This window comes from Bufo gargarizans, chromosome 1 (genome assembly GCF_014858855.1).
Source record: "Bufo gargarizans isolate SCDJY-AF-19 chromosome 1, ASM1485885v1, whole genome shotgun sequence".
Lineage (NCBI taxonomy): Eukaryota > Metazoa > Chordata > Amphibia > Anura > Bufonidae > Bufo > Bufo gargarizans.
Window position 1 is genome coordinate 50,892,584 of NC_058080.1, and position 13,445 is coordinate 50,906,028.

General features: G+C 45.1%; 1 protein-coding gene across 2 annotated transcripts in view; it reads left to right on the top strand.

Moving 5' to 3' along the window:
• Positions 1-13,445, top strand: part of ATRN (attractin) — a 109,818-nt gene that overhangs the window by 16,369 nt on the left and 80,004 nt on the right. For both annotated transcript variants that reach the window (XR_006390113.1, XM_044295406.1), the window contains exon 3: positions 4,563-4,676. Coding sequence is in view for 1 of the 2 variants with exons in the window: in XM_044295406.1 (XP_044151341.1) it covers positions 4,563-4,676 (114 nt within the window). In the remaining variant the exon portion in view is untranslated. The remainder of the gene's footprint in view (positions 1-4,562; positions 4,677-13,445) is intronic.

Here is a 13,445-nt window from a genome sequence, read left to right on the forward strand (position 1 = left end):
CCTTCTTGGTTTTTCACCAGGACAAGGTGGTTCTCCGCCCTGTTCCGGATTTTCTTCCGAAGGTGGTGTCCGCCTTTCACCTGAATGAGGATATTGTCCTTCCTTCTCTGTGTCCGTCCCCGTCGCATCCCCGGGAGCGGGAGCTTCACCGTCTGGATGTTGTTCGGGCTCTCAGGATCTACCTGGATGTGACCAGACCCTTTCGACGCTCGGATTCTCTGTTTGTGATTCCGGAGGGTCCGCGCAGGGGGCTGGCGGCATCTAAGGTGGTTGTTGCCCGCTTCCTCAAGATGGCTATCGTTGAGGCTTACCGTGCTCGGGGCAGGGATCCGCCCTTTGGTGTTACCGCTCATTCTACCAGAGCGGTCGGGGCTTCCTGGGCTCAGCGTAATCGTGCCTCGGCTGAACAACTGTGCAAGGCGGCCACCTGGTCTTCTTTGCACACGTTCACCAAGTTTTACAGGGTGAACACTTATGCCTCGGCGGATGCTGCTTTGGGCCGCTTGGTCTTGCAGGCGGCGGTGCCTTAATGTTTACGGTGCCTGGTTCGCTTTTGATTGTGGTCCCTCCCTGTTTGTGGACTGCTTTTGAACGTCCCAAGAGTTCCTGTGTCCCCCAAGGAATTGGGCGAGAAAACGAGATTTTTGTATAACTTACCAGTAAAATCTCTTTCTCGCTCTTCCTTGGGGGACACAGCGCCCACCCATTGTTTTTTGTTGGCCTTCGGGTGTTTTTTTCTGACTTGTTGGTATTGGTTTGGTTACTCCTTGCCTTTGTCTTGCACTACTTGGGCACATAACTGGAAGTCTCTCTCTCCAGGCTGAGGGTATAGCTGCTGGAGGAGGGGCTTAACAGTCTTTTACTTAGTGTCACGCCTCCTATGGAGATAAGCTATACCCAAGGTTTCCTGTGTCCCCCAAGGAAGAGCGAGAAAGAGATTTTACTGGTAAGTTATACAAAAATCTCGTTATTTCATCCGACCAATAAAAGAAAAGTGTTTTTAATACAAAAAAAGTCAACCTTCAAATAATTATGTTCAGTTCTGCACTCAATACTTGGTCGGGAATCCTTTTGCAGAAATGACTGCTTCAATGCGGCGTGGCATGGAGGCAATCAGCCTGTGGCACTACTGAGGTGTTATGGAGGCCCAGGATGCTTCGATAGCGGCCTTAAGCTCATCCAGAGTGTTGGGTCTTGCGTCTCTCAACTTTCTCTTCCCAATATCCCACAGATTCTCTATGGGGTTCAGGTCAGGCGAGTTGGCAGGCCAATTGAGCACAGTAATACCATGGTCAGTAAACCATTTACCAGTGGTGTTGGCACTGTGAGCAGGTGCCAGGTCGTGCTGAAAAATGAAATCTTCATCTCCATAAAGCTTTTCAGCAGATGGAAGCATGAAGTGCTCCAAAATCTCCTGATAGCGGCTGCATTGCCCCTGCCCTTGATAAAACACAGTGGACCAACACCAGCAGCTGACATGGCACCCCAGACCATCACTGACTGTGGGTACTTGACACTGGACTTCAGGCATTTTGGCATTTCCCTCTCCCCAGTCTTCCTCCAGACTCTGGCACCTTGATTTCCGAATGACATGCAACAGTCCAGTGCTGCTTCTCTGTAGCCCAGGTCAGGCGCTTCTGCCGCTGTTTCTGGGGAATGCGGCACCTGTAGCCCATTTCCTGCACACGCCTGTACACGGTGGCTCTGGATGTTTCTACTCCAGACTCAGTCCACTGCTTCCGCAGGTCCCCCAAGGTCTGGAATCGGTCCTTCTCCACAATCTTCCTCAGGGTCCGGTCACCTCTTCTCGTTGTGCAGCATTTTCTGCCACACTTTTTCCTTCCCACAGACTTCCCACTGAGGTGCCTTGATACAGCCCTCTGGTAACAGCCTATTCGTTCAGAAATTTCTTTCTGTGTCTTACCCTCTTGCTTGAGGGTGTCAATGATGGCCTTCTGGACAGCAGTCAGGTCGGCAGTCTTGCCCATGATTGCGGTTTTGAGTAATGAACCAGGCTGGGAGTTTTTAAAAGCCTCAGGAATCTTTTGCAGGTGTTTAGAGTTAATTAGTTGATTCAGATGATTAGGTTAATAGCTCGTTTAGAGAACCTTTTCATGATATGCTAATTTTTTTAGAGGAATTTTGGGTTTTCATGAGCTGTATGCCAAAATCATCAATATTAAAACAATGAAAGGCTTGAACTACTTCAGTTGTGTGTAATGAATCTAAAATATCTGAAAGTCTAATGTTTATCAGTACATTACAGAAAATAATGAACTTTATCACAATATGCAATTTTTTTTAGAAGGACCTGTATAACCCTATAGGCGACCCTGCATAATCATATATAACCCTATAGATGACCCTGTATAATCATATACAGTACAGACCAAAAGTTTGGAGACCAAAGAGTTTTCTTTATTTTCATGACTATGAAAATTGTAGATTCACACTGAAGGCATCAAAACTATGAATTAACACATGTGGAATTATATACATAACAAAAAAGTGTGAAACAACTGAAAATATGTCATATTCTAGGTTCTTCAAAGTAACCACCTTTTGCTTTGATTACTGCTTTGCACACTCTTGGCATTCTCTTGATGAGCTTCAAGAGGTAGTCACCTGAAATGGTCTTCCAACAGTCTTGAAGGAGTTCCCAGAGATGCTTAGCACTTGTTGGCCCTTTTGCCTTCACTCTGCGGTCCAGCTCACCCCAAACCATCTCGATTGGGTTCAGGTCCGGTGACTGTGGAGGCCAGGTCATCTGGCGCAGCACCCCATCACTCTCCTTCATGGTCAAATAGCCCTTACACAGCCTGGAGGTGTGTTTGGGGTCATTGTCCTGTTGAAAAATAAATGATGGTCCAACTAAATGCAAACCGGATGGAATAGCATGCCGCTGCAAGATGCTGTGGTAGCCATGCTGGTTCAGTATGCCTTCAATTTAGAATAAATCCCCAACAGTGTCACCAGCAAAGCACCCCCACACCATCACACCTCCTCCTTCATGCTTCACGGTGGGAACCAGGCATGTAGAGTCCATCCGTTCACCTTCTCTGCGTCGCACAAAGACACGGTGGTTGGAACCAAAGATCTCAAATTTGGACTCATCAGACCAAAGCACAGATTTCCACTGGTCTAATGTCAATTCCTTGTGTTCTTTAGCCCAAACAAGTCTCTTCTGCTTGTTGCCTGTCCTTAGCAGTGGTTTCCTAGCAGATATTCTACCATGAAGGCCTGATTCACACAGTCTCCTCTTAACAGTTGTTCTAGAGATGTGTCTGCTGCTAGAACTCTGTGTGGCATTGACCTGGTCTCTAATCTGAGCTGCTGTTAACCTGCGATTTCTGAGGCTGGTGACTCGGATGAACTTATCCTCCGCAGCAGAGGTGACTCTTGGTCTTCCTTTCCTGGGGCGGTCCGCATGTGAGCCAGTTTCTTTGTAGCGCTTGATGGTTTTTGTGACTGCACTTGGGGACACTTTCAAAGTTTTCCCAATTTTTCGGACTGACTGACCTTAATTTCTTAAAGTAATGATGGCCACTCGTTTTTCTTTACTTAGCTGCTTTTTTCTTGCCATGATACAAATTCTAACAGTCTATTCAGTAGGACTATCAGCTGTGTATCCACCTGACTTCTCCACAACGCAACTGATGGTCCCAACCCCATTTATAAGGCAAGAAATCCCACTTATTAACCCTGACAGGGCACACCTGTGAAGGGAAAACCATTTCAGGTGACTACCTCTAGAAGCTCATCAAGAGAATGCCAAGAGTGTGCAAAGCAGTAATCAAAGCAAAAGGTGGCTACTTTGAAGAACCCAGAATATGACATATTTTCAGTTGTTTCACACTTTTTTGTTATGTATATAATTCCACATGTGTTAATTCATAGTTTTGATGCCTTCAGTGTGAATCTACAATTTTCATAGTCATGAAAATAAAGAAAACTCTTTGAATGAGAAGGTGTGTCCAAACTTTTGGTCTGTACTGTATAACCCTATAAACAACCCTGTATAATCATATATAACCCTATAGACGACCCTGTATAATCATATATAACCCTATAGACGACCCTGTATAATTATACATCACCCTATAGACGACTCCGTGTAATCATATATAACTTCTATAGATGATCCTGTGTTTTCCTGTAGATGACCCCCACTTAATTATATAGACGACCTCTCATTCTTGTATAGGTGACCCTCATGTCATTTTGTCGACCCCCCCCCCCCCCCCCCCACATAGTTGTATAGTTAAGTCTGGAGTGGTGGCAGGTCCCCCTTACAGTGTCCCCCGAGACGGTTCCCATAGACTGCAGTTTATCTACTCCTCCATAATCTGTCCTCCCACAATTCCACAGAATTGATCACTGCTCATCCTGAGCCCTCTGCTTCATGAATAGAACAATTAGTGAAGATGCCTGCAGTAGTGCAGTATCAGACAGGGCTGATGATGCATGTTCTCGGTTGGGTGACCACATCCTATGTGCGGTGCGTAGTGGTCACTGTCGGGTATTGATGGCGGCCGCACTGACAGTCTCTTTCTTCTCTCCAGACCCCAATCTGTGCTGCGTCTGCGCTTCAACCACTTTGCCACAGAGTGCAGCTGGGATCACCTGTACGTGTACAATGGAGACTCCATCTACGCCCCGCTGGTGGCTGCCTTCAGGTACTGTGCGGTATACTGCAGGACGCTTCTGTCTGGTCTCGCCCTGTGTGAGCAGGATTGGCCTCAGCCGGGATCCCGGCTTGTTAGGGATATCAGCTCTGGAATGATTTTCAGCCAACTGAACAATGAATGCTCCTTTTCACTGACAGCAAGCAGACATCTTCATCCCATTCACATGATGTAAAAAAGCCGGCATGTGGCTGACGATTAAAGGGGTTGTCCGACTTATGAAAAATAATATAGCACTGAAAATCTGATATATAATTGAGCTAAGCAAGTTTTATGCAAAAAAAATAGAAATATATATTTCCTCATTTCCCTGGTTCTTTTCTGGGCCTTTGTTTACATGCAATAAAAACAACCTTTGCCCCCCCTCCTCCCTCTGCTAAGGGAGTGAATTCAGGAGCTGCCCTGAGTGACATGTCTGCCTGCTGGGAGACTCAGCAGCATGTTGTATGTGTAGGACTACAAGTCCCAGCTGTATAATGACACTGCTAAGGGAGTGAATACAAGAGCTGCCCTGAGTGACATATCTGCCTGCTGGGAGAATCAGCAGCATGTTGTGTGTGTAGGACTACAAGTCCCAGCTGTATAATGACACTGCTAAGGGAGTGAATACAAGAGCTGCCCTGAGTGACATGTCTGCCTGCTGGGAGACTCTGCAGCATGTTGTATGTGTAGGACTACAAGTCCCAGCTGTATAATGACACTGCTAAGGGAGTGAATACAAGAGCTGCCCTGAGTGACATGTCTGCCTGCTGAGAGACTCTGCAGCATGTTGTATGTGTAGGACTACAAGTTCCAGCTGTATAATGACACTGCTAATACACACAGGATCTTCCCCCTACCTTCTTGTGTAATGTTCTCTCTAGTATATCATCTCCAGTGCCCAGAATTGTCTCCTCACTGCCTGCAGAGCTGTGCAGCTGAAGGGGTTAAGAATCCCAGCAGAGAGTAGACTGCAGTGAAGGGGGCGTGGCCAGCACAGTGACATCTCGTTTACAGGCTTGTAAATGACCTTTATCAGAGCAGGGAGAGAAGCTGACATCATAGGTCATGTGACCCTCAGTGAGATCAGAGAAACCAGCCACTGCAGATAAAGAGAGTGAATTGGAAAGCTGTTACATTTGCCTAGTTAGAAACATAGAAAGAACAAAAAAATAACTCGGACAACCCCTTTAAAGGACATGTCCTGGCACAGTGTCTGCATGGAGACAATGCTGCAAGCGGGTGCGCAGCCCTGCGACATATTAGTATTTCATGTCTAAGAAAGTGGTACTGATAAGTATTATTATTAATACTATTATTACTACTGTTACTATGGCGACTATTATTTTTGCTAGTATTTAAACTTATTCGTACTATGACTGCTACTTATTACTCCTGCGTTTACTACTGCTACCATTGCTATTACTACTTTATAACTAGTCCTATTTCTACTACTACCACCGTTACATTGTTGTTGCTGCTACTACTACCATTGTTGCTGCTAGTTTTTTTTTTTTTATATACTGTTACTGATCCTTTTCCTACTATTTCTTAGTGCTGTAGTCGGAGAGGCTCATTATGCAGGATGAAGGGGATTTCTGTAACCTCTGCCTAATCTCCGCATCATGACGCCGTTTCTGTGGTCTCCGGTGGCTGCGTCCAGGGATTAGGATTTACATATACTTTGTAGTCCAGCATCTCTCATATCACTTCTCCGACTCTGCTGTGTTAGTGGATGACACAAGACAGAGGGAGCACATGTGGATATAGGGACATGTAAGGCTACATTCACACTAGCGTTAATATTTTCCCGTATTGAGATCCGTCATAGGGCCTCAATACCGGAAAAAAAGGCTTCTGTTTTGTCCCCATTCATTGTCAATGTGGACAAAACTGAACAGAACGGAGTGCTCCAGAATACGTTCCGTTCTCATACCAGAGAGCAGCGTGCTGCAGTTTGCTTTCAGTCCTGGGATGTGGACACAATCTGGCACAATAGAAAACGGATCTGCCCTCCATTGACTTTCAGTGGAGCTCATGACTGATCAGTCATGGCGATGTTACAGATAATACAACCGGATCCGTTCAGAACGGATACAGACGGTTGTATTATCCGTAACTGAAGCGGATCCAGTAAAAACGCTAGTGTGAAAGTAGCCTTTCCTCATATGCTGCAAGTGGTAGCAAGGAACTGAGAGGGGTATTAAAGGGGTGTTCCAGCCACATAAATGTATCACATTTCCAATTGTAGTACCATAGTAGTTATATTCTTAGTAGTAGTTATATTCTTGTACATAGGAGCACTATTATAGTAGTTATATTCTTGTACATAGGAGCAGTATTATAGCAGTTATATTCTTGTACATAGGAGGCAGTATTATAGCAGTTATATTCTGGTAAATAGGAGGCAGTATTATAGCAGTTATATTCTTGTATATAGGAGGTAGTATTATAGTAGTTATATTCTTGTACATAGGAGCAGTATTATAGCAGTTATATTCTTGTACATAGGAGCAGTATTATAGCAGTTATATTCTTGTACATAGGAGGCAGTATTATAGCAGTTATATTCTGGTAAATAGGAGGCAGTATTATAGTAGTAATATTCTTGTACATAGGAGGCAGTATTATAGTAGTAATATTCTTGTACATAGGAGCAGTATTATAGTAGTTATATTCTTGTACATAGGAGCAGTATTATAGTAGTTATATTCTTGTACATAGGAGCAGTATTATAGTAGTTATATTCTTGTACATAGGAGCAGTATTATAGTAGTTATATTCTTGTACATAGGAGCAAGAATTATAGAAGTTATATTCTTGTACATAGGAGGCAGTATTATAGTAGTTATATTCTTGTACATAGGAGGCAGTATTATAGTAGTTATATTCTTGTACATAGGAGGCAGTATTATAGTAGTTATATTCTTGTACATAGGAGCAGTATTATTGGAGTTATATTCTTGTACATAGGAGACAGTATTATAGTAGTTATATTCTTGTACATAGGGAGGCAGTATTATAGTAGTTATATTCTTGTACATAGGAGGCAGTATTATAGTAGTTATATTCTTGTAAGCATAGGAGCAGTATTATAGTAGTTTATATTCTTGTACATAGGAGCAGTATTATTAGAGTTATATTCTTGTACATAGGAGACAGTATTATAGGAGTTATATTCCTGTACATAGGGGCAGTATTATAGGAGTTATATTCTTGTACATAGGGGAGCAGTATTATAGTAGTTATATTCTTGTACATAGGAGGCAGTATTATAGTAGTTATATTCTTGTACATAGGAGGCAGTATTATAGTAGTTATATTCCTTGTACATAGGAGGCAGTATTATAGTAGTTATATTCTTGTACATAGAGGCAGTATTATAGTAGTTATATTCTTGTACATAGGAGGCAGTATTATAGTAGTTATATTCTTGTACATAGGCGGCAGTATTATAGTAGTTATATTCTTGTACATAGGAGGCAGTATTATAGTAGTTATATTCTTGTACATAGGAGGCAGTATTATAGTAGTTATATTCTTGTACATAGGAGGCAGTATTATAGTAGTTATATTCTTGTACATAGGAGGCAGTATTATAGTAGTTATATTCTTGTACATAGGAGGCAGTATTATAGTAGTTATATTCTTGTACATAGGAGGCAGTATTATAGTAGTTATATTCTTGTACATAGGAGGCAGTATTATAGTAGTTATATTCTTGTACATAGGAGGCAGTATTATAGTAGTTATATTCTTGTACATAGGAGGCAGTATTATAGTAGTTATATTCTTGTACATAGGAGGCAGTATTATAGTAGTTATATTCTTGTACATAGGAGGCAGTATTATAGTAGTTATATTCTTGTACATAGGAGGCAGTATTATAGTAGTTATATTCTTGTACATAGGAGCAGTATTATAGTAGTTATATTCTTGTACATAGGAGGCAGTATTATAGTAGTATATTCCTTGTACATAGGAGGCAGTATTATAGTAGTTATATTCTTGTACATAGGAGGCAGTATTATAGTAGTTATATTCTTGTACATAGGAGGCAGTATTATAGTAGTTATAATTCTTGTACATAGGAGGCAGTATTATAGCAGTTATATTCCTTGTACATAGGAGGCAGTATTATAGCAGTTATATTCTTGTACATAGGAGGCAGTATTATAGTAGTTATATTCTTGTACATAGGAGGCAGTATTATAGTAGTTATATTCTTGTACATAGGAGCAGTATTATAGCAGTTATATCCTTGTACATAGGAGGCAGTATTATAGCAGTTATATCCTTGTACATAGGAGCAGTATTATAGTAGTTATATTCTTGTACATAGGAGGCAGTATTATAGTAGTTATATTCTTGTAGTTATATTCTATGTTTGGGGGCGGTATTATTTTGTATGCTTTCTGTTTGGCTGGCTGTTCTATGATGCAGTGTCCCCTTGCTCTTCCGTGTTGTATGTAAACATGTTAGTGTCTGTAGTTGGCGTGTGTCCTGTACACTTGTACATTCCTCTGGTTTTCACCTACCTGTATTTGCACAGCTAAGTGCTTGTTGACGCCAGGTTTACCCTGGATGGAGGCCAGCCTTGGTAATGTCACCGCTCGGTGCCAATTGCTTTTGGTTTCACCTGCTACGTGAGCCTCCACTATTAGGAATCATTAGTCTTTTATAAGTGGCTGCATGTCGCTCGCAGTGATTCGGAGAACTTAACCCACTGAACGCTTATTTCCGGAAGGGAATGCGTGACCCAAATGAGCTTTGACTCGAGTGTGTGACAGTATTACTTACATAGGTCAGTGACGCTCAGACCTTATGCTCTTCTGTTCCTCTGCTTTAAACGGGTTGTCAGAGTTATGAAAAAAGTAAATGGCAATAAAAATCTGATGGGCAGCAATATACAAATAAGCTAAGCAAGTTTTAGGCAATAAAAATTCTCTTTCCTCATTTCCCTGGTTCTCTTACCTGCAGTAACAACCGTCTCTGAGGTTTTCCTGATCAATATTTGTGCCTCTCCTCCTGTGAATACAAGCGCTGCCCTGTTGTATGTGTAGGACTACAAGTCCCAGCTGTACAATGACACTGCTTATACACACAGGATCTTCCCCCTACCTGTTCTTGTGCAATGCTCTGCAGAACCCCTCTAGTCTGTCAGCTCTGTGTCTGCAGGATGAGGAGGGAATATCCTGTGTCTCTTCACTGCCTGAGTCCTGAGTGTGTGCTGCAGAAGGGGTTAAAGTTTTCTGAAGAATCCAGGGAGAGGCAGGACAGACAGCAGCAGCTCAGCACAGTGACGTCCCGTGCGCTGACACAGACCTGCAAAACTTCATCGGAGCAGGGAGAGAAGCTGACATCACAGGTCATGTGACCTCAGTGAGATCTGAGAGACCAGCCACTGCAGATGCAGCAAGTGCACGGTAAAGCTGTTACATTTGCCTAGTTAGAAACGTACAAAGGACAACAATATAACTCCGCCAACCCTTTTAAAGCATATCGCACTTTCATATAAATGTGTGGTGAGAAATACATTTTTGTATAAGAGTTTTCTTTGAACAGTCACTGCCCACGGAGCTTTGCGACCTCTTCAAACAGCTGATCGGGGCCCACCAATCTCATACTGATGACCTCTTGAGGATAGGCCATTAATATGAAAATCCTGGAAAATCCCTTTAATCCTCCCAGTGTAAGTACCCCGCAGGCGGTCTCTTTATGTTCAGGGACCCTCCGCTCTGCTGCGAGTGACATCTCGGACGTCCACTCTAGAGGCCGCTGAGCAGTCGCTCGGGGGGGCAGGCTTGTCCGCGGTGACTAGGACTGGTGCGTTTCAGAGCTCTGGTCTGTGATCTTCCCATTCACTGACGGTAATCGGGATCTTGGAGAACTGTCAGGCATTGAATGGCACAGTGCATTAGAAAGTTGAAGAGTTTACCTGCCTGTGTATCTGGAAATTCTCGGCTCCCAGTTTTCATTGTCTTAATCTTTCATTGCTTTCTTCTGCGATATGCCTATGGTGGGGCGGAGGATTAGTGTATACCTATGTCCGCTACCTTTTTTTTTTTTTTTTTGTACGGCGTACAGGTGAAGCGCTCGCTGTGCCGTAATACAGGAGTGTGGTATACCACAAAGTGTGGGTGACTCAAGCCAAATAATCAGTGTGGCCCTTGTCCCTGAGGAGCCGGCCACGGTTTATAGGAGGTGACGCAGGCCTCAGCGTTGTCAGCAGTGACCCTGCGTCCTATGGGAGAAGATCCCGTCCCACAGACTGACAGCTTTGCAGATGCCATCTTCTTCGGGTAGTCAGGTGTAATTCCAGTCTGTGCCATTCACCTCAATGGGACGGCTCCTTCTTATTCAAGTCTATACTACAGAGCCGTCCCATTGAAGTGAATAGGACGGCGGGCAGGTAAACGATGGAAGGAAGGTGGCGTCAGGCCGTTAAGTCCTGGAGAGGACTCTGGACTCCTGAGGATATGTCCTCGGAAAACCCCTTTAACTAAGTACTGTCCTCTCCTACCACTGTCACTTAGTGCATGGCTGGTGGTGGGGTCTCCCATATACTGGTGCCTCATACTACACCGGTCACCCCCCTAGGTAATAACAATCAGAGCTCGCCCCCCTACCCAAGGTAATAACAATCAGAGCTCGCCCCCCTACCCAAGGTAATAACAATCAGAGCTCGCCCCCCTACCCAAGGTAATAACAATCAGAGCTCACCCCCCCCCAAGGTAATAACAATCAGAGCTCACCCCCCCCTAGGTAATAACAATCAGAGCTCACCCCCCCTAGGTAATAACAATCAGAGCTCGCCCCCCTCCCCAAGGTAATAACAATCAGAGCTCACCCCCCCAATGTAATAACAATCAGAGCTCACCCCCCCAATGTAATAACAATCAGAGCTCACCCCCCCAATGTAATAACAATCAGAGCTCACCCCCCCAATGTAATAACAATCAGAGCTCACCCCCCCAATGTAATAACAATCAGAGCTCACCCCCCCAATGTATAACAATCAGAGCTCACCCCCCCCCCAATGTAATAATCAGAGCTCACCCCCCCCCAATGTAATAATCAGAGCTCACCCCCCCAATGTAATAATCAGAGCTCACCCCCCCAATGTAACAATCAGAGCTCACCCCCCCAATGTAACAATCAGAGCTCACCCCCCCAATGTAATAACAATCAGAGCTCACCCCCCCAATGTAATAACAATCAGAGCTCACCCCCCCAATGTAATAACAATCAGAGCTCGCCCCCCCCAAGGTAATAACAATCAGAGCTCACCCCCCCAAGGTAATAACAATCAGAGCTCACCCCCCCCCCCAAGGTAATAACAATCGGTGCTCATCCCCCCAAGGTAATAACAATCGGTGCTCATCCCCCCAAGGTAATAACAATCGTGCTCATCCCCCCCCCCCAAGGTAATAACAATCGGTGCTCATCCCCCCCCCAAGGTAATAACAATCGGTGCTCATCCCCCCCCCCCCCCCCCCAAGGTAATAACAATCGGTGCTCATCCCCCCAAGGTAATAACAATCGGTGCTCATCCCCCCCCCCCAAGGTAATAACAATCGGTGCTCATCCCCCCCCCAAGGTAATAACAATCGGTGCTCATCCCCCAAGGTAATAACAATCGGTGCTCATCCCCCCCCCCCCAAGGTAATAACAATCGGTGCTCATCCCCCCAAGGTAATAACAATCGGTGCTCATCCCCCCCCCCAAGGTAATAACAATCGGTGCTCATCCCCCCCCAAGGTAATAACAATCGGTGCTCATCCCCCCCCCCAAGGTAATAACAATCGGTGCTCATCCCCCCCCAAGGTAATAACAATCGGTGCTCATCCCCCCCAAGGTAATAACAATCGGTGCTCATCCCCCCCAAGGTAATAACAATCGGTGCTCATCCCCCCCAAGGTAATAACAATCGGTGCTCATCCCCCCCAAGGTAATAACAATCGGTGCTCATCCCCCCCCCCCAAGGTAATAACAATCGGTGCTCACCCCCCCCCCCCCCAAGGTAATAACAATCGGTGCTCCTCCCCCCCCCCCAAGGTAATAACAATCGGTGCTCATCCCCCCCCCCAAGGTAATAACAATCGGTGCTCATCCCCCCCCCCCCAAGGTAATAACAATCGGTGCTCATCCCCCCCCCCCCAAGGTAATAACAATCGGTGCTCATCCCCCCCCCCCCCCAAGGTAATAACAATCGGTGCTCATCCCCCCCAAGGTAAGGTAATAACAATCGGTGCTCATCCCCCCCAAGGTAATAACAATCGGTGCTCATCCCCCCCCCCCCCAAGGTAATAATCGGTGCTCACCCTCATCCACCAATCTCATCCAGATCTCAACCCCTCCATACAGAGTACTTCCATTCAGGCTCGCCATCTCAACCCCTAAAGTTCTCAGAAGCTTGCTCCCCATTCTCCCCCCTAGCAGTCACAGTGCTAGTCTCCCCATTCTTTTCCACCGCCTGAAGTGTTATAAGGCGCAGCAGCGTGCCTGTGCAATGTGGGCTGTGTGCTCTCTGTGGCACACGTGCTGGCCGACCCTTGGTGTTGTAGCCCTATGTAGCGTCCGTAATCCTGCCCTCTAGTGGTAAAGGAGTGACATACTGTATATGGGAGATTACCAGGGTTCTCCATTCATCTCACTAGAAGGCACCACCCTCCCTGCGGCACATGCTGAGCCCTGTACTGCTCTGCAGGGTTCCCGCTAGGCCTGGGTGACCCGTTTTTTTATTTGCTTAGTCGCCATTTCAGTGAATATCAATCCTGA